At 34.2% G+C, this 22451-nt stretch overlaps 2 protein-coding genes across 2 annotated transcripts; one reads left to right on the plus strand and one right to left on the minus strand.

Annotated features, from left to right (window-relative positions):
• Positions 1 to 4263: 4263 nt before the first annotated feature.
• LOC121240907 (putative F-box protein At4g38870) lies at positions 4264 to 5394 on the plus strand. The gene has a single exon (XM_041138429.1). It carries the CDS (start codon positions 4264 to 4266, stop codon positions 5392 to 5394), a length of 1131 nt encoding a protein of 376 aa, XP_040994363.1.
• A 1559-nt stretch (positions 5395 to 6953) lies between these two features.
• Positions 6954 to 12508, minus strand: LOC121241490 (sanguinarine reductase). Its single transcript, XM_041139270.1, has 9 exons — positions 12135 to 12508; positions 11568 to 11680; positions 11353 to 11406; positions 11124 to 11208; positions 10742 to 10847; positions 10165 to 10251; positions 9939 to 10036; positions 9672 to 9781; positions 6954 to 7168 (listed from the first exon to the last, which is right to left on the minus strand). Exons 1-9 carry the CDS (start codon positions 12430 to 12432, stop codon positions 7103 to 7105), a joined length of 1017 nt encoding a protein of 338 aa, XP_040995204.1. The 5' UTR covers positions 12433 to 12508; the 3' UTR covers positions 6954 to 7102.
• Between the last annotated feature and the right edge of the window lie 9943 nt (positions 12509 to 22451).

Below are 22451 nucleotides of genomic sequence, written 5' to 3' on the forward strand. Positions count from 1 at the left end.
ATGGTGGTTAGTTATGCTATGCCAAAAGACTTTGAATAAGAATATTTTCTGAAATCTTCGCTCTGATATTTTTGATAACATGTTTTGACTCTGCATTCTGAAAATAAAAAGTGTTTTGTTCTGCATTCTGAAAACTATAAATGCTCATGTTTGCATACTAGTATATGTTCTCTGCTTACTGAGTTGTTGATAACTCATCCCCTTCTTATCTCTAATATTTTTAGATGATTTTTGGACATTTCAGCTGAGGATTAGGACTATGAAGAATTGGGTAAAATGACTTAATAATAGTGGTTTAAGAATAGAAAGCTTTTGATGAGTATTGGTGATTTTTGATAATTACATTGTTGAAATGTGTGTTTAAGTGACATGTAGAGAAGTTGGTAATTTTTGGGGTTACTGTATTGAGGATTTTATATACGAGTATGTGTGGTTAATTAAATTTGAAGTGTTTACATTTGATTTGGAGCTTTTGGAAGTATATTAGCAATGTTGGAGTTGATTATCAGGTAATATGAGTTAACTCTCCAGACTCTCGGGATCGGAGCGTTACATTGTAAGTGAGTCTGAAACATAGACAAATAGAGAATTGTTTGACTGAGAATTAAGAAATCCGAGATCCATTAGTTTGTCCCTAAGGCGTGAGAACCAAGCCCGCGGGGCTTGTTTTAATTCGTATAATGCCTTGTTCAACTTACAAATGTGAGACGGAAATTCAAGGTGGACATAACCCACTGGTTGTTGCATGTAGACAACTTCAGAGAGAAAACCATGGAGAAAAGCGTTGCTTATGTCAATCTAATCAACAGGCCATTTGTGAGACACAGCGTGACTAAGAACAAGCCGAATGATTGTAGGCTTGATGACTGGACTAAAAGTATCATCATAGTCTAACCCTTGCTATTGATGATAGCCCTTCGCAGCTAGACGGGCCTTCCGTATTTCAGGAGTGCCATCGGAGTTGATTTTTGTTTTGTAAACCCATTTTTTGCCAACCAGGTTCATGCACGCTTCATAAGGGACCAAGGACCACGTACATTGCTTCATGAAAGTAAAAAATTCGGCATCCATGGTCTCACGCCATTATGAGAATTTATGAGTTTCAGAGTAGCTTGTAAGATCAGTGGGAATGGTGGAAATGGCAAGAAGAGCAGTGCGCAGAGGATACCTGGTAGTGCCATCGAGATATTGCTGGGGCTTCACAATATTGTTCTGTGAGCGGGTAATCATCGGGTGAGAACGAGGCAGAAGTGGTTCAGTCGGCAAGGCATTTGCAGATGGTGTGGACGACGCTGTAGGAAGCAGAGAACATGTTGGTGAGGAAGACAAAAGCAGGGGAGAACGTGTCGGTGAGGAAGACGAAAACAAGGGAGAAGACTCATTTGACGCAACAAGGGAGGAAGATAAGTGAGATGCTGTCGTTTCAAGAGGGTCCACATACGACGTCATACCATGAAGTGATGGAATGGCAAAAACGGTAGAAGCAAGTCGGTCGTTTGAAGAGATTAATAAAGGCAAGAGTGTGGACGACGTTGTGCGAGGAATTTCGATAGGAACTGAAGACGGTGTGGGTGATGAGAACGGAAACAAAGTCTCATAAAAAATGACATGCCGAGACACAAACACTTTGCCAGAGTCAGGATCAAGGCATTTGTAACCTTTGTGGAGATTACTGATGCCAATAAAGACACATTTTTGGACCTAAAATCCAACTTGTGTTTGTTAAAGGGTCAAAGATAGGGATAACAAGCACAACCGAAAATCTTAATGAGAGAAAAATCGGGTGCCTTATGAAATAATTTTTCAAATGGAGAGATGCTGAGAGGAGCATTTGGAAGACGGTTAATAAGATAAGTTGCCATTAGGAAAGCATGATCCCAAAAACAGTGAGGAGTTGAACTTTGGGATAATAAGGATAAACTAGTTTCAACAACATGGCGATGTTTCCTTTCAACCGAGCCATTTTGTTGAGAGGTGTGAGGGCAAGAAACACGATGTTGAATTCCCACTTTGTGAAAATATCGATGAAGTGTTTGAAATTCACCACCCTAGTCTGTTTGGACGCATTTTATTTGTCGACTAAATTGACGTTCAACCATTTTTTGAAATTGAGAAAAAATAGTCAAAACATCATATTTATTTGCAAGAGGATAGAGCCAAACAAATTTACTGAAATGATCAACAAAAGAAACATAATATTTATTGCCTTTGGTAGATAAAATAGGGGATGGACCCCATATATCAGAAAAAATTAAATCTAAGGGATGAGTGGAAATAGATTGAGAATCTGGGAATGGTAGACGATGGCTTTTTCCTTGTTGATATGCCAAACAAACACTCGGTATTTTATTTGAGGAAACTGGAAGAGAGAATTTAGACACAAGATGCTTTACTATTTGATAGGTGGGATGTCCCAGCCAGCGGTGCCATACTTCCAAAGGAACACATTGACATAAAAATGATTGAGATGGTGATGAAGTCGTGTTGGAGGAGGGAAAAGGATAGAGTCCATCTTTAGGCTTGCCTTGCAAAAGAACCTTCTTCGTAACCTTGTCCTTCACAAAAAAATGAGATGAGTGAAATTTAACAAATACATTATTGTCTTTGGTAAATTGACTCACAGAAATAAGGTTCTTAATTTGTGGAACATGTAAAATATTGTGAAGATTAAATGTAGAATGTGAAGACTTAATCTCAGATGAACCAATGTGAGCTATAGCCAAACCTGCCCTGTCCCCTACTTGAATTTGATCCAAACCATTATAGGTATCGGTGTGAAGATTTAAGTTCTGAATATCGTTGGTAAGATGGTTGGTGGAGCTGGTATCGGGATACCAATTGGTATCAGTTGGAGCTTTTTGTGCTGTAAAAAATGCAGTCATGTTGTTTGGCATGTTTTGATAAGCCTGATCAAAACGATGGAAACATTTGATGGCGAGATGATCAGCTATGCCACAGATCTGTCACATTGACCGGTTTCCACCATGTCGACCACCTCGACCCCTACCACGACCACGTGAACCTGAGTAAGATGGAGCACGGTTTGGGTATGGTGGCTTACCAGGAGCACCACAAGGTTGATCAGTGCGGGTTGCAACATTGGCAGATCCGATGGTAGCTTCAATGACTTGAGTATGTTGCTGTAGACATAATTCAAAATTGAGGAGATGGCCAAATATATCTTTAAGTTCCATTGGAGCATCCCTTGTTTGAATGGACGTAACAATGGGATCATAAGATGAGTCGAGGCCACCTAGCAAGTATGAGACAATCTCTGCATCTGGGAGTGGGTGTCCAATGGCTACAAGAGTGTCAGCCAGGGACTTCACAGTCTGGAAATAATCCGAGATAGTCATGCCACCCTTTGTGAAGGTAGAAAATTGACGCCGAGTTGTTGAGAGGCGAGCTCGAGAGTGAGAGGAATACATTCCAGTGCAGACCAGACCTCTTGAGATGTGGTAGCACCAGCCACTTTGGCAAGGAAGCTCTCCGATAAAGAAGACGTGAGAATACTCAATACAATCTGGTCTTGATCAAACCAGTTAGTAAATTCTGGATTGAGAAGCAGAGGAGGGGCTGCAGTTGATATAGCAGCTACTGGTTTTGAAATATATTGGGCGGGTTGATGTCGGCTCCCATCGACGTAGCCAAAAAGACGTTGGCCTCTGAGATATGGGGTGATTTGAGCTCTCCATAATAAGTAGTTTTCACTACTCAACTTGATAGTAACCAAGCTTTGGATGCTAGGAGGTGTAATAGGTGTGTTTGAGAGAGACGCTAAAAAGGAATCGGAAGAGGATGCCATTGACGTTAGTCATGTAGGCTCTGATACAATAAAACGATAAAAACTGGGTTATACTCTCTGCCTTGAATGGCTTCCGAGAGATAGTATATATAGAGTAACGTATTTACAAGATAGAATCTGTTACAAATTTTGATTTTCACAAGATAAATATTATCTCCTATAATCTTGGCTTGAGACTTCAGTATCCGAATACTTTGGAATAGAGTTGAACTTGGAGCTGATATCTTTTGAATTTGAAATTGTCTTATCCTTATCAGCTACTTCTCTCCTTCGTATAAATCCATTCCAAACTTTATGAAACCAGCAAGATCAGCCAGCCGCACATCACCTCTCCCACGTTGCCTGTAAGTTCTTCCCTCACCCTTGGTTTTTTTTTTCTTCTTCTTTCACGCCACACTGCCCAGCCAACATCGTGAGCAAACCCGGCCTATATATAGCAAGCAAACAGACAAGCTAGCATGGCGTCTCGTATCCCTTCAGATCTTCTCTATGAAATCTTTTCACGACTACCCATCAAGTCACTTTTCCGATTCAGGTGCGTCTCTTCTCTATGGCGCAGCATCATCGACGATCCATGCCTCGCTTATATGCAGCAAACCCGATGTGCTGAAGAACCTAACGTTTTAGTTTTCCACCATCCCGGCAAGACAACGGACGTAATATTTAGCCCGGAAGGGAGACTCTCAGAGGCTAGTTTGCGTAGTTTTTCAAAGTTTGTAACTTTGAAAGGCTATAATCTACAGTGCATCTGTAATGGGCTGTCTTGCTTCACAAAAAGTAGTCATGGTAACGAAAGCATCGTAGTTTTGTTTAACCCTATTAGGAAACAAGTCGTATCCCTGCAGCCAACACCAGCAGCATATCCATCTCGGCGGCCTTCTCCTACACAAAATGGCCTGACATACTACGGGTTAGGCTTTGATTGTTCAAAAAACACGTACAAGATCGTTCGAGTGTTTGATGATGAATCCAACAGTACTGCTTTTCATGGTGAAGTATTCACACTTGGTACGAACTCATGGAGAGCCATTCCCAAAGACCCTCCTTGTCGTTTATTTGGATTGCCTGTATTTGCATCTGGAAATCTTCATTGGCTTGCTTACCCTAGTGATCATGATCATGTAGATGAACAAGGTCATCATCATCGAGTAGGCTCTAAGATTGTTTCGTTTGATATTTCCAAGGAAGAATTTGGCTTGATTTATCCACCTAAATTTAGGTGGCCGGGTTGTTTGCTTGATCTAAATGGAAATTTGGCTATTGTTGTCGTTGATTGCTCGATGCTCAGGCCGCCGCACATCGATATTTGGGTATTGAAGGAATACGAAAGGAAAGATCAATGGGTCAAAGAGTACGATATTGATCTAAAACCAGCAAGAACCTGTTTTTTCTTCAATAGACTTGCAGCCATTTTAGAGCTAGTGGAATTTGACCGAGTGCTCCTATTGAGGTGCCCTGGGAGGTTATTTTTTTGTGATCTAAAGACTGGTAGGGTAAGGCAGTTCTCTATTCCAAAGCTCTGTTTTGGGACAGAGGCCCTTTGTCACAAGGGCAGCATATTATCAATTTCTGGGTTTCAGAAAAATTAGTAATTCTTAAGGGTCTGATCAACTTTACTCTTTTATTGTTCTTGTTTGATTTTTCTAGCTTTATAATATTAATTCTAGTCAAGGGTACTGAAGATTTTGGAACTTGTTTCAGCAGATACTGTTAATCATTCATCTTATAATCTTCTCCCAGTTAGCTCTCTCACTATTTCTTTCATCATCTTTTCCAAAATCATGATCATTTGCTAATGCAGTCTGCTCTGCTTTCGTTTCTACCATTTCATTATTTATTTGTAGAGTACTTATTTGATCATGCATGCAAGACCTTTAATTGCCCAAGCCATGACCCCAAAACAAGTAGAGCATGAGTGGCGCTGGTTCGACATGCAATATCTAATTAGAAATTAGATTAAAGCCCCGTTTGGTTTGGGTCTTAACCCATCTCATCTTAACATCTAAATACTATTCAAACGCAAATACTTTTCAATTTCAAATTTTCAATTTTTCAATTTTTTCATCTAATTATTATCTAATCATTACAACTTTTTTAAATTTCAAACGAAACATAAAATAATTCAATCTTTTCAAATCTCAAAATAAAAATAATATTAAAATATTATATTTTAACAATATATTAACTTTATAATATTTTTATTAAACTTTTATCTATCATTTTTCAAAACTCCATAAATCATCTTAACTCAAACTATTTTACTATTATTTACAACATATCTTACTATTATTCACATATTTCTCATCTCATCTCATATGTATAACCAAACGATACCTACATTACAACAAATTTCATTTTTAGAGACAATTTATAGGGACTCTCTAAAAGTATTTATTTGGGACGAAATTTAAATTTCATTTTAAAACATGGATGAGGTTCTCAAGGTGTTCAAACGGATAAATATCTAGTCGAACTAGATCTTCTATGACGAAATATATCGTCTCAAAAATAGAAATATGTTCGAATGGGTAAAAATATGTTTGAATAGAGAGTTAACATCTATTCAAATGATTTAGTCTCTATTCGAATAATAATCTTGGTAGGAAAGTACATATAACTTTGTTGGGAAAAGTTCAAAACCTTTTGAATTGAAATTTTATGTTCAAATGGCCAATTTTTGGTGGGAAAATCTGGCAATATGGTTGCAAGATAGTTTGAACTCAAAGAAATTGGGTTTGAACTAATTCAATCACCACATTTAGTCATTCGAATGACTTGTTTGGTAGGAAATTATAAAAAAATTGGTGAGGATTTGATTCAATATTGTTCGAACCGAAGTGTTCGATCGGCTCGAACGATATGAACTTAGTTTGAACTCAAAATAAACGTTCGAACGGGATTGTTTAATTATAATAATTTATTGAAAGGCATCTAAAATACCTTAAAAATATTTTTTTTAATTTATTAGTTATAATTTTCAAAATATAAAAATATAGATATACTATATATTATTATTTATGGTGAATTAAAATATTTCATATTCATAAATTAATTTTATGTAATTAATTTAAAAATGCAGACTACTTCTGGGATTGTCGTAAACATGATTACAGCTAAAATAGAAAGAAACTTCAAGGAGAGGAAGAAAAAATAGAAAGAAACTAGAATAAAAGAAAATATATAATTACAGCTAAATTAACCATATAAATTACAATAACTGGTTATTTGCATCCTGTAGACAATAATTTATGGCCTATGCATATCTTCACATTGGCCTTCCGCAGCATGAGAGTTCAATCATTGGCCTTCCGCAGCATCGAATAGCTCTCGCCACTTTTGTGGATCACTTCCTGGCCCTTCCCCCTGCATACAAATTACAGTCCAGCAAACAATGTCTCAAGTATGACAGAATATGGTAAAGTTAACTGGAAGTGATCACAAGCAGTTGCCATGAATAAAATTCAATTAAATACACAATTTCAACTCCAGAAAAATACATTAACAAATGAGTTAGACAGCAGACTCTGATTCAAGGCCTGATAAATTTGTATTGCACAACAATGGTCTATAGCTTTAGGATAAATATTCACAAAAGGGAAAATACAGGATGTGATCCAATACGTCTCTTTCTGCTTTAATTTATAAATTCTCACGAAGGTAATATCCAATGTGAAAGAAGGAAAAGGAGCATTTTCATCAATAAAATGAGACATTGGTTAATGTTGAGCGTCAGGAAACAACCAAATTCAAAACTTTTAGGAGACAATTGAAGACATATTTTGTTTGTCATATCCTGAACATAGTGATTAAAGCCAACTCCATAATGCAGTAAGTTCAGATTCAGCCTTTTGACAAGGAGTCAAAAATCAATAAAATGTATTCAATTTAAAAGGTACTCCACATAAGCTCAGAACAATGGTTGCTCCAAACATCACATGCTCATGAAAGCCACAAACTTGTTACTTATTTCATGTAATGGAGTAGAATACACTTTGAAAATATTAACACTTCAAATTCAGCCACGATGAAGGAACTCAAGTTGACAAACTGAACAAAGAACTTTAGAAAGAGAAACTCCCCCTTCTCTCTAGAACAAAGAAAAGGATCTTTTCTTTCTTGGGATAAGTAAGAGTAAATTAAGAGGGAAAAATTATAGAAAGGCACAGGGTTATACCCCAGCAAATACAACACAAAGAAACTCTCAAGTTAAGGAAGACACCAAAAGACTGAGACAACCTCCATACCAGTAATGAAACCAGCAATGGGTCGACAATAGTACTAAACAGATATTTAGACAAAATAACCGCATATATGGCAAGATAATCAAAGAGAACTTTGGAGTAACTATTGCATCAACGTCCAAAATGAACTCGTCTACTCACTCGAACATTTTACATATTTTTTTTTCCTGCTTGTCCAATTCCTTTTATTTTTTTCCCAGTTATACCCTTTTTCGCATTTTTCCTTTCGAGCAAACTACGCAGATTTAACATTAAATTCATCTAGTTCAAATGATGAATCCATGCATGACACGTGATTACAAATGGTTGCAATATTTTCAACTGGCCACTGTACATGTAAGATACTCCAAACTGTTTCACTTGCAACAATAGTTAACAAGACTGTTACAATAACTCCCATTGTTGTCAGACTCATTCAGCATGGTTGGGTGATTAAGAGAAGATTACTGTGGTAAGCACTTAGGGTAGTAGAGTGGGTGGGTTCTTGGTTGTGGCGTCTAGTTCTCTTTAGAGATAGGTTTAGAAGGAAGTGTGACATTTCTTCTCCAGGAAGCCTTTTTCGATTATTCTTCCCTGTTGGACATTAATAAGGCAATTCTCAAATCTTTTTTTATAATTACTGACTCTTGAGGCAATGCTGGAATTCTATTTGGCTCTCCAAAGTTAGTCAACCAAACAACGGGATATATTGTGATTTGTTATAACCAATTGAAGTGGCCAGAATAGCATCTAATTCATAATAATAGGACCTCCAAAACCTCTTCAATTATACATTATTTCTGTTATTAATATCATTGTTATTCAAAAGTAAGCAAAACGTCAGCAATTATATTAGCTTATATATAATTTGGAGAGGAAGTGTAGAACATAGTAGGTGGTCGAAGTAAACCACCCCATTGTGTTCAATGATATCATCTCACCATGAAGTTAACTCGTGGAATATTTGGTCAGTAATCCCCTATGCTTTAGCCAAGCCAAGCTTCGCCCCTTGTGCAATTTTTTTTAGCAAAAAGATCATGCACTATCACAAGTTTTGAATCAGGATTTCCCATTTCACCCTAGATGATGGAAAACGTGTGGAAAAATATTACTTTTTATTAAAAAATAAATATAGTTCTTTTTCTAAAAAAAAAAAAAAAAACCCAAGGTAGGAGGGGAGGTTTCCCCTCACAACTTGGTTTTTTTTTTTCTGTATTTATTAATAAATTATAATTTCTTTCCTTTTAATTTCCTTTTTTAAATAAGCAAAAATAATTTTCTTCATAGCAACTTGTGGGGTTGCCACATGTTTTCCACTGATTAAGGTGGACCGAATTTCTTATGGTGAGTCCTGATTCAAAACTTGTGATGGCACAGTGTCATGCCTAAAAAAATGCACGAGGGAATCTCAGCATGGCTAAAAAAAAAAAAAAGAGGGAGTAACTGACCAAATTCTCAAATTGTAATTGTCACAATATTTTGAATGAGTCCATTTTCTGTGCTGCACAGAAATGTTGTTGTGAGTTCAAGAAATAGCAGCCCTTACATTGTCTCTCATGAATTTCTTTCTGTTTTAGTCTGCAAAAAAGCTATGGGTTTCTGATTCAAATTCTCCACCATTAAATCAATCATTAACAAGAGATTACCTCAACTGAATTAATTTCGTAAATTTTCCCTTCAGTAGATTCTATGTCCAGTGCCTGCACGCATGCTTCTGCAACTACAAGTCTGCTAGCCTCTCCAATAAGTTTATCTCCTGTAACATATATAAAAATGCCAGACAAGAGATATCAAAAAACTTGAAAAGGAAGAATGTTTCAAAAAAGTATAGATACAGATGATCATAATATTCAGATCACGTGATAAAGAAAAATGTTGGAAGTTGTTCCAGAAACAAATTGTTTACTGTATACCTTGACCTATAAGGACTGCAAGTCTTTTTCCAGCAGTAGCTTTGAGCAAAGTATTTAGATCATATGACGTGTAAGGTCCATCTGTCAATCTACCAGGTCTGGTTCACAAGAGAAGTATAAACATATATAAAGTATAAGACATCATTTTGCTAGGCTGGGGTCCCTCTCTAATCATTATGAATTCATTTTCTCACCACCGAATAAACAATATGTATTTGCTACATACCTTAATATGGTAAATGGAAGGCCAGAATTGCGAAGAAAATCCTCTCCCATCTTTTTAAATTTCAGAACACCAAAGAGATTCATAATGCTATAAAAATAAAACAAAATAATAAAATAAGTCAATGGTACTAGAAAGTACGCAAAATTTTATGTCAACTGTATATAGGAATATAATGGGAACACCATGCGGCTAAAACTTCACAACAAGCATTTTGAAAAAACTAAAGCCATAACTAGAAGAGAAAAGTAGAAATTCTCACTCCCAAACATATGGTGTATGTTATATATGTACTGCTCTTATTTGTAATAGATATCCTCAAAGAACCACTAAAGAAAGTGTACAGAATACGTGAATTCCTAAAGAAACTTTGAAATTGGAAATCATGTGAATATGAGCATTTGGCAAATATATATTTGTAAGGTAATAAAATTTATATTCAAATACTTTCCTTATAAGTGCTTACTGTGTAATTTATAACAAAATAAATTACATCACATATATTACTTGTACCAACATTAGAGACCGATCAAAAAGTGCTTATTTTGTAATTTCCCATCCAATTAAAAGGTATTCTTACCTCCAAGGTAGTTCACTGGACTTTGTTACACCTACTGATGAAACAAGAACAATTCTCTTCAGTGAAGAAGGCAGTGCAGATACAAGATTTCTCACACCCTCCCAATCTTCAATTAAAAACTTATAGTCAAAAACTCTGAAAGCATACATTGATGTGTAAGTGTGTGGGTGTTCGTGCATGCAAACATGCATCCATGTGTATACATATAACTGCAATTTAAAGGCACAAGAATGATGTACTCTAACTACTACCCAGGACCATTCTTCAGCGCACAGGCACTAATACATAAGAGAATTGCAGATTGTGTTATCAATGCTGTTACTTGCAGATTCTGGTTTCCTGGATGCTAAAATTAATAACAAATACAGAATATAAGCCTGACCTACTCTTTCTGGTGTATTATCCCTATCCCACCGTCTTGAAGGAAAGGCTGTTGTTCCTGTACAGCAAATTACATGCGTGACTCCCTGAAAGACAAGGTTTTAACAACAGAAGTCATGCATTAGAAAATTACACAATTTTTTATTAAGACAAGAACACCTTCATCTCCTTTTCAGAGAATAAATAAAACAAAATAAAGGAAAGCGGAATTGGGTAAAGCAAAAGATTACCTCAAATATAGATGGATCTAAATCCTCTGGGTTTCGAGTATCCCCTTTAAACACCTATCAAGTTGAAGAACTCCATGATTACAAAATCTAACATCCCGAGGGAAAATAAGAATTATATAGTAGAAAATTTTGTTTCGCACCATAACATTATGCCCAAAAAATAAAGATAATATTTGCATTATTCAGAGCTTCATATTAAGTCAGAAGAATGCTACCTCCAATGTCTCCTCATCTTGTTCACCAAACAAGGCGATTGCTTTCTCAGGTTCTCGTAGTAATATCCGAGACTTGATATTCCGGCTGAGCAATGATGCCACTACCAACTGCCCTGGAAGGATAGAAAAGCACTAAACTTGCAAACCTCCTCAACGAAATAAAAAAAGTCGGTGTTACACTGAAAAATCTTGGTGGAAGCTATAAGAATGTAACAAGAATTCTCTCAATGAAAATTCGCAAATGCACCCCCCCCCCCCCCCCCCCCCCCCCCCCCCCCCCCCCCCCCCCCCCCCCCCCCCCGGTCTCCTTTCTTTCACCGTCATATTGGAAATATTATCTTATTAGAACCGTTTATATTTGGATTATATTCAATATAAAATAAAAACAAAAGCAGAAACTGAAACTGAAAAACCCGACACCTTCAGACCAAAAATTGACCATAAATTTCGTATAACACAAACCACACACACAAATATATAAATGGATAGATAAGTACGATAGATAAGTACATAGGCATCCATGTTATTTCATGAACAGCAGAGGAAAAGAGCAAGACTAAAGATTACCAACGCCGCCGGAACCGCCCACGACGAGAACGAGCTTAGAAGAAGAAGAAGGAGTGGTTCTGGAATCATGGGTAGGTACTGAACTTGGGGATTGGATGAGTTCCTCCTTGAGAGCGTTAAGTGCCGGCGATCCTCTTCTAGAGCTTGAAATGCTCTCAGAAGAAGCAACTAGGGAGTAAGAACTTGAAGGTGGAAGGGTAAGACAAGGGATTCGTTGAGGGGGTCTCGAGAATACCTCAACTGGGAATGGGGAAACGGGAATTGGAATGAATCCTGGGAGTCGGGAAGCCATGAACATGAATCAGAGAGAGAGAGAGAGAGAGAGAGAGCAACGAAAAGAGAGACAGCGAGAACGGTTGTGTGGTACTGGTTTTAAATGGGCTTCCAAAATAATTCAATTTTAAGATATCATATTTTTAATGTTAGTTACAATCATTTGTTTAAATTATGTGGATCACTACGTTCTCATTAAAAGTTAGTAGGATCCAATTCTTGGGTGTATTTATCAAAAAAAAAAAAAATTCTTGGGTGTAAATCGGACCGGTCTCGTTTGGGATGTTCCGGTTCATATTTTTTTGATCGGACTGGATCGATTATCTCTAGTAGACCGGATCAGATCGTTAGTTATCGATCTTGACCATTTTAAATGGAACTCAATCATACAAAAAAATCCATCATTCTAGAAGTATACAAAAAAGCTCGTAATGTATATTTTCAGCCCATTAATATAAAAAAGCTCACAATATTTGTAATTTTGAATAATACAATTATTTAATTTTATTTACACATTTTTTACTTAAAAATAACCTAAAAATTTGTTCAAATGATCAAAATTGATAATTATATAATAGTTAATTGATACTAGTTAATTAATAATTATATATTTAACATTTTATATTATCAATAGTCATAGGTTAGATGAAAATTACATAATTCACTTATTTAACTATTATATAAACTAGTATATACAATTTATAAAAAAATTATTTAAAAATATATATTTATAGTTCGACTGGTCCGGTCCAATTTGGGATGAAAAAATCCCACCTCGGGACCGGATTGAAACCCATTTGATCCCACAAATGGAGGACCAAAACCAACCAAACAAATTTGTTGGTCTAGTCTAGTCGATTTTTCTAATCCGGGACCAAAAATTTTACAACCCTATTTTTTTAAAAAGAAGTACGGACTTGATTTTAGAACTATACAAATCATTTCCTTAATAGTAAGAGAAGGAGTATCCATAAAAGTAAATTACAATAAAAATAATTTTACAATTTGATAAACCATATCAAACTATGTTAATTTATATAAAATTATTTTTTATGTAATTTTTTGTGTGTTTAAAATATTTCTGTAATATCAATATCTATTGCTCTTACATTGGTGAACTATCTATAAAAAAATATTGACAATACAAGTTTAATAAAAGACAACTTAAATGGATTTAAGAACCATGAAACAATGTTAAAAATGTTGTAAAACTTGAAACAAATAGTAAGAATGCAATGTAAGAGTAGTTTTTCAGAAGTTTAATATCATTTACTTTGAATTTCTTGTGTTATACCAGCAATCTCCAAGACACCCTTTTATAGGTATATGAGGATAAGGAATATGAAGTGATAATAGATTAATGAATTTATGAATTCTAACAGTTGGTGCATGAATGGGGTAGAATTCTGAAAGGTAGAATCTAAATGATCATCCACCGAATTCATTTATATATTTATAACACTCCTCATTGGATTATCATATATAAGGAACATGTATTGTTAAAACATTGTCATGGAAAAATCCAAAGGGAAAAAAATCAATGGCGAAGAAAATAGAGTACAATATTATTGTGTACCTTGGAATGCTGTAGAATTGTCTCGTCAAAACCTTGTAAAGGAAAACCCAATGAGAAAAAACCTTAGTGAAGGAAAAATGGTACATTTGATTATTTCTCCTACGTAAAAGTTTATGATAAAATATCCTTGAGTTGACGCATTCCAATTTTATGTACCAACTTCGTAAATATTGCAGATGGTAATGCTTTAGTGAATAGATTCATCAAATTATCACATGATCGTATTTTTTTTGATATCAATACTACCGCTCTTTTGAAGTTCATATGTATAAAATAACTTTGGTGAAATATGATTGGTTTTATCACCTTTGATATAACCTCTTTGATTTGTGTGATTCAAGAAGCATTATCTTCATATAATGTTGTTGGGCTAACTTTGATTGTAGATAAACCATACTTTTCTCGAATGTGTTGAATTACTGATATTAACCAAATGCATTCTCGGCTTGCTTCATGAATTGCAATAATCTTTGAGTGTTTGGAAAAAGTTAGAAAAAGTAGCAACTAATGTTTGCTTCACAAGTTTCCATAAAATAGTTGTACCTCCACAAGTGAGCAGGTATCCTATTTTTAATCTTCCTTTATGCGGATAAAAAATGTAAACTAAGTCTGCATACCTAACTAATTGAGGATTTGATCATTTTGGATAAAACAATCACATGTCAACCGTTCCATGAAGGTAGCGTAGGATATGTTTGATCTTATTCCAATGCCTTTTAGTTAATGCAGAAATGTATTTTACTAGTAAGTTAACTAAAAATTCAATATTTACTTGTGTGCAATTTACAAGATATATCGAAACACCAAATGCACTTAAATATGATACTTCAGGACCAAGAATTTCTTTGTTATCTTCTTGAGAGCAAAATGGATATTTTTTCACATCAAATGATCAGACAACCATTAGAGTACTCAAATGATGAGATTTGTCTATGTAAAAGTGCTTCAGAAATTTTTCTGTATATGTTGACTGATGGATAAATAATCCATTTGAAAAGTGCTCAATTTGCAGACGAAGATAAAATTTTGTTTTTCCAAAATCTTTCATTTCAAACTTATATTTTAAATAATTTGAGGCTTTTATGAGCTCTTCTGGAGTTCCAATAAGATTTAAATCATCTACATATATCTTAATAATAGCAAATTCAAAATCTAAATTTTTTAGGAAAACACATAGGCAAATTGGATTATTTTCAAATCTTTATTTTGTCATACATTCACTAAGACAATTATACCACATGCGTTCACTAAGACAATTACACCACATGCGTCTGAATTACTTTAATCCCTATAAAAATCTTTTGTAACTTAATAAAACAAATACTTCGAGATTTTACATGCTTTAGGCATTATATATCCTTCAGGAGTTTTCATATAAATATCATTATCCAGTAATATATATAAATATGTAGTAACTAGGTTGTAAGAATATTGGTTCAGACTAGAAAAATCGACCGGACTCGATTGATTTTCTTATTGGTCGGTCTTGAGGTATGGTTTTTTTGGATCGGATCGGATCGAGACCGACCGATCTGAATGTAATTGCATCTACTACATGGTAATATGTTTCTTCATAATCAATATCAGGCTTCTGCGAGAAACCTTGTGCAATAAGTTGTGCTTTGTATCTCACGATTTCATTTTTCTAATTACATTTACGTACAAATACCCACTTATATTCAGCAAGCACCACACCTTTAGGTGTTTGAGAAACAGGTCCAAATAATTCACGCTTTGCCAGTGATATCAATTTTGCATTAATTGCTTCTTTCTATTTTGGCTAATCATTTCTACGTTGATATTCATCGACAATTTTTTGTTCATTTTCATCATCACTTCTGGTGATATCAATAGCAACTTTAAATTATAATATGTTGTCAATAACAATTTTATTCCTATCAAATAATTATCCCGTACTTACATACTGTATTGAGCTCTCATTATTTTCAAGTACCTTTTAATCTTCAGGAAACTCCTTTTCAAGGGATTCCACTTCAGGAGATTATATTTTGAGAGAATTTTGAACAGAAAGTTTGAATAGATCTATAGCTCGTGTTGTCTGTTTTGTGGATATGGTCTCTTTAAGAGCATCGATTTCTTTTATTTATATTTTTCTCTTTTGGGAAGTCTTATTCTTTGAACCAATAGGTCTTCCACGCGTCAAACTTGTCTTAGACGCATTAACTATTATATTGATTGTCCTACAGGGACATCAATCTTTCTTGGAAATTAGCAACCAAAATGTGAGATTTCACTATTTTCTTATTGTCAGTAAAGGCATTCGGTAATTGATTTGCAATAGTTTGCAAATAAATGGTCATTTGAACTTTTAGTTCACATTGATTTCTACGAGGATCAAGATGAGATAGCGTCAAAGTGTTTCATGTTATTTGTTTTTGTGTTTTTGGCAACTGTTCTCCTCCTAATGGTGAGAAGACTATTTCATCAAAATGACAAATTTCGAAATGAGCCTTAAAAATATTTTTCAGTTAAAGGCTCAATATATCTAATAATGGAGGAAGAATCAAAACAAATATAAATTTCAAGTCCACGTTGAAGACTCATCTTAGTGCATTGGGAGGTGCAATTAGAACATATATAACACAACAAAAAGTACGAGGATAAAAAATATTTAGTGGCTTGCCAAATGCAAGTTACAATAGAAAATATTTATTAGAGGTAGTTGGTCTTATTCAAACCAATTATGCAGCATACAAAATTGCATGTCCCCAAGCAGAGAGAGAGTTTTACTTTAAAAAGTAATGGTCGAGTAATTAATTGTAGATGTTTAATAAATAACTCAGCTAAACCATTCTAAGTATGTGTATGGGCAACATGATGTTCGACATTAATCTCAACTAACATGCAATAATCATAAAAAATTTAAATTCTTCTGTATTATCCAATCGAGTAGACTGAATGGAATAATCAGGAAATTGATCCCGTAATCTGATAATTTATGCAAGAAGTTTAACAAATGCAACATTTTGAATAAAGAGTAAATAAACGTGTGACCATCTAGTTGATGCATATATTAAAATCATAACTAAATGAGCAACTTAGTGAATGTATAGGTCTACATATATCTCCATGGATTCTTTGCAAAAATTATAGAGATCCAATAATTACCTTGGAATGGAATGGTATGACAATTACCTTTATTTTGGAACATGTTACACATGGATAATCACTTAGTAAACTAATTTTTTGGTTCTTTAAGAGATGTCCATATGAATTCTCGATTATTCGATGTATTATGATTGATTCCGGATGACTAAGACGATCATGTCAAAACATAAAAATCTTTAGATCGGAGCGCTTTTACATTACAACATGTGATTCAATTGTTTTTAATGTTGTATAAAATAATTCAAAAGAGAAAATTGGCAGTTTTTCTAATATGAGCTTTTGGACCAAATTTACTATTTTAATGTAAAAATATTCATCACTACTTTCATTGGTGGTTTCAATATGATAACCATTACAACAAATATATTTAAAATTGAGTAAATATCTTCTAGAATTCGAATTATTTTATTGATTTATTGAAAGGATGTGACAAAACTTTCTTTAAAAATAAATACCAAAAGGATATGCACTTGGTGAGATCCAAACCTCTGTAAACTATTTGGGTAGGCCTTGAAGCTTTTCTCTTACTATTTTATTCTCTTAAAGACCCTCTACACCAACACTTCTGCAAAAAATCTAGCAATTCTTTCCATATACTTTTTAAAGCTTATTTCTAACCATGATCATGACAAGCTTTGTAGGCATCGGTTTCGTACTCAGCTAAATTGAGTTGATTGGTCTCAGAGGTTTTTCCAATCACGTCTTCAAGAACTTGACTAGCAAGTTCATAGCCCCAACCAAGCCTACATGTCTAGGTCAACCCAAGGGAGGGCTCTTTTTTTGTTACTCTATCGGATGTATCACTGCCTTGAAATGCCTGAAACCTCATTATGTCCTCTATTTTATTGGTGTCGTCTAGTGTGTTGAATGAACAGATACTCTTGGCACTTGGGTGGGGGAGGTTCATGTCACACATTTGTAGTAAAGTAGAGGAAGTGAATCATGGGTCAGAAGTTGGGCTTGCAACCATTAGCTCGAAACCTTATTATGCCCTCTGTCGGGTTTTCTGTTAGTGGCTTGTGTAGGGATGAAAAATTTTCAGTCCGGACTGGAAAAACCGACTAGACCGGACCTAAAATTGGCTTTGTCGGTTTCAGTCCTCCATTTGGCGGACTGAATGGATTTTGGTTCGATCTCAAGGTCTATGATTTTTGGATTTGACAGGACCGAAACCAATCGAACTATATTTATTTTTAAAAAAATATTAATATATATTTTTATAGAATAATTGTATAAGTTAATTATGTAATTTTCATCTAATCTATTATTATTGACTATATAAAATATTAAATAATATACGCTAAAATTAATAATAAATTATAAACCATATGACAATTTATGTCATTATATGTAGATAGATTCATACATACTATATTACTTACACTTAATTAAAATAATTAGGTAATTATTTTTTAAATACTTAAGTTACAAGCAAGCATAAATAATCTATATACAATGAAATTATTTAATATTCATTAACCATATATAAATTGTAGGACATTATTAATAATTGTGTATACTAATCTAAGTTATTAAGTAGTAACTATCAACATTATAAATATAATTATAGTTAAATACTTTTTTAATGAATTAGTTACATAATCCACATTAATAATTCATTTAATTTTCATTTTAGTAATTTAAATAAATTTTTTATTAATTTATTTGTAAAAAAATGAAACAAAATAAACAAAATAATAAAATAACTGGTTCAAACCAACCGGACCAACTGGACTGATAACTAATGGTCCGATCAGGTCCGATCCACTAAGGGTGATTGGTCCGGCCTAAGAAAATGATAGACCGATTTACACCCCTAGGCCTGTGGCTTGTTAGTTAGCTTACTTATATTTTAGCCCATTGTGGGCCTAGTATTAGTTTATGTTACATTTTTACATTTTTTTACACTTTCTACTATTGACATTTGAGTTTCTCATTAGTTGTCAATTGTGAACGATGGTGGTTGTGTTCCTTCCATTATATGTGGGGACCGATTTATATAAATGTTATCTTTTAAGCAAATTAATACAAAATCTTGTTATCTCTTCCTTTCTTTCTTCTACATTCTTCTGGAAGTACTCATCCTCGAAGTGAGACAACAACTTCTGAAATAGTTTCATCTTGAGGGTGTGACAATTCTTGGTATCAGAGATTTCTATCCAAGAAGCATTTTGAATGGTAGAAAGAACTCGCATGAATCAACTATAAGAGGGTTGACCTCTTTCAAGGAGACAACTTACTCTTAGTTCAAAACCATTGACATTCTTGGCATTTTCTTTATCAATATAAACTATTAAATGATTTGCAAGAAACTCATCTTCTATTCGAGTATGCAATTTAGTTTATATAAGTTTTATGGCAGAAATTGCTCACTCAATAGTGGCAATAGAAATAGGAAGAGCTAATACTAGAAGAATTAACTTGTCAATCAAATAATAAGTCTTAGAATTTTTTGAAATTGATAGTCATCTGCATAACTCAGATAATGTAGACATATTTTGAAAATCTGGATGGGTTAGTACATCAAGCACATAATGCTACAACTGAATTTTCAAAGGGAATTTTTCTTTCTCAATAAAATCTTGTGGATAAAAATTCTCAGCCAATTTGCATATATCATCAATTTCAAATGATTTGTATGAACCTTTAGGGTTTAAAACAACATTAATAATGAGAAGTTCCATTGTATGATAATTAGATTTATTGTTCAATTCTTGCAACTCAAAGTCTATTGTAGCAATAAATATATCAATAATTTTTTTTTAAAAAAAAGAGCGGAAGGTCACATGTCCAATAGTGACCCCCTCCATGTTTAATAAATAAAAAACTTTCACTTTTGGTGAATGAATATTGTGATAACAAAGAAACAAGGCCCAAGGAGAAACCCAAGGAAGCCGCAGCCAAAAAAACTTTTCTATGACAAGCCTTTGGAGCATGAATGAAAATAAAACCATAGAAAAAAATTCGGCCTAACATCGTAAAGAGGGAAAGCCTAAAAAATCCAAATGGAGCAATCCTCTAAGAATTTGAAGCATATTACAGTTATTGGAATAAACCAATTCTGTGCTAGAAGTCTCAGCCTTGGCTAACCAATCTGCCACCCTATTACCTTTACCAAAAACATGCTGAAAATGACAATGCATATTACTGGATAGCCCAACAATTTCCTCTCAAAAATCCTCTAGGTACCATACACCACATCTCTCTCTAAGCCACTAAGAGATAATCACCTTCGAATCAATTTCTACTATTATATTAGTGATATATAAGATGATACTCCATTGTTGTCAATGACTTGTTAACTTGATAATGATATTTACCTTGAGCTCTAGTATAATGACCATTCATATTAGAAATATCAATTTGGTGTTATTCACATAATGTTTAACATCAACAATCAAATACTCCTGCCCACATCTCTTAGCTTTTGAATGAGTATTTTTATAGTTGAAACTAGGCTCATGACATTCACAATGTCTTGAGAATTTTTTTGCAAAGATTGACAAAGTGCATTAGTGATTCCCATGATTTTCTTCATTATATGTAATATCATAATAAATTCAAATGATATTAATACCATGTAAGCCGCTTCAACATCACCGCGTTGAGAGTAATTTGATCTCTCATTTGATAGAGTATTGATAATTGAGCAAGTAACACCAAACAATATCCTCATCTGGCTACAAACATATTGAAAATGAGATCATATTCTGGTATCTCCAGCTTATTGTAGCGTACCATTTTGATTTGCCCATTTTCTAGTCTCAATTTCATTGGAAGCAATCAAACTTTTAATTCTAGTAACTAGATCATATTGTAATTCAACATTACGTTTAGAAGAACCAACAACAATATTGATAATACATGTCATGGACAAAGAATTAATGAATATGTTTGGCTTCTCTAGAGGCTACAACTAAAGTTAATTATAGTTTATGAGCCTAACAATACACATAATATACAAAAGGACAATCTTTAAAAAATAAAGCTTGTAATCCATTCTATTCACTACGTACATTACTTCCTCCATCATATCTTTGATCTCAAATATTATCAATTTGGAGGTTGTAACAAGAAAGAAAAATACATATCTCATGTTTTAGAGTTAGCGACATGGTATCTTTGATATTCACAGTATGAAAAAATCGCTCTCTAATAAAAATATATTTATCAACAAATCTAAAAATAATAGTCATTTGTTCTCTTTTGGACCCATCCAGAGTGTTGTTAGAATACAAAATTTGGCATCCTCGATTTCTTTGTAAATCATATTTCGCACTTTAGTTGCATATATATTTACAATTTCCTTTTGAATTTTGGGTGATGTATATTTGACATTCTGTGGAACATTTTCCATGAGAACTCTATCAACTTAATCATTATCACTTGCTAGAAGTTTTTTTAGTTCAATGAAGTTGCCTTGATTTTTGGAGTCCGAGCTTTCATTATGACCTCTAAGGCACAAGCTTGGAATGTATCCCATCAAACACTATCAATCGAAGTTTTGAGCCACAATCAATTATTCTCCATCTCTTGTGATACTTGTTTTTTAACTAACTTGTCAATATATCTTAAATAATTCATTAGATCCTTACAACATTTCAAAAATATTTTTATGTGGTGAATTTGGATCTCTCCAACATGTCCTATTAAAGGATAATTCATTTTATCATTCACTTTTTCCAATGCCAAAATCTTTATCAGTAAATGCACCTGATCCTAGACAAACCGTTGATTTCTTAGCTAAACTTTAAGGGAACACATTGGGTTACTAGGAGTAACTGGAAGGGATATCACCCTGAGTAAGGATTGCTGAAACATCCCTCAACAACTTTTATAACAATCCCGAAGGGGATTCCCATAGCCTTAGTACCTACTCAAAAAATTAAGCAACATTAGACGTAAGATGAAGGAAATGAGAGAAAATGGGTTGGGCTATTATTGTGATTCCAAGTGGAATCCAGGTCTTAAGTTTTTAAATCCTAAATTTCTTAATTGATAATGTTAAGGTTCAAGGAACCTGAGATGGATGAGAGTCCTACAGTCGAGGAAAGTGTGGAGTTAAGACAAAAACACAACTGACTGAAGATCTCCCTAATACCTCAATTGGCCCTCAAGGGCCCAAAACCATAAGAGTTTGAGGTAGGGTGGAAACTCAAGTAGTGATAGTCCTCATTGATGATGAGAGTACCATAATTTCTTAGATCCGTTACTTGTTAGGAAGGCAAACTTACCAATCAATAGTGCTAAGAGGGTAAGGGTAAGGGTTAGGGTTGCAAATGGGAAACAAATTGCAATTGAAGGAAAATGTGTTGGGATGACATTTAAAGTGAAGGGCA

The sequence above is a fragment of the Juglans microcarpa x Juglans regia genome, chromosome 7S (assembly GCF_004785595.1).
Source record: "Juglans microcarpa x Juglans regia isolate MS1-56 chromosome 7S, Jm3101_v1.0, whole genome shotgun sequence".
NCBI classification, from domain to species: domain Eukaryota; kingdom Viridiplantae; phylum Streptophyta; class Magnoliopsida; order Fagales; family Juglandaceae; genus Juglans; species Juglans microcarpa x Juglans regia.

What these genes read in the sequence shown, in the direction of transcription:
- LOC121240907 (XM_041138429.1), top strand. Translation starts at nt 4,264, where the DNA reads ATGGCGTCTCGTATCCCTTCAGATCTTCTCTATGAAATCTTTTCACGA.
- LOC121241490 (XM_041139270.1), bottom strand. Translation starts at nt 12,432, where the DNA reads ATGTTCATGGCTTCCCGACTCCCAGGATTCATTCCAATTCCCGTTTCC. An exon ending in TAGATCCATCTATATTTGAG is followed by an intron (nt 11,209 to 11,352) that starts GTAATCTTTTGC and finishes CTTGTCTTTCAG; the next exon opens with GGAGTCACGCATGTAATTTG. An exon ending in TAATACACCAGAAAGAGTAG is followed by an intron (nt 10,848 to 11,123) that starts GTCAGGCTTATA and finishes TTTTAATTGAAG; the next exon opens with ATTGGGAGGGTGTGAGAAAT.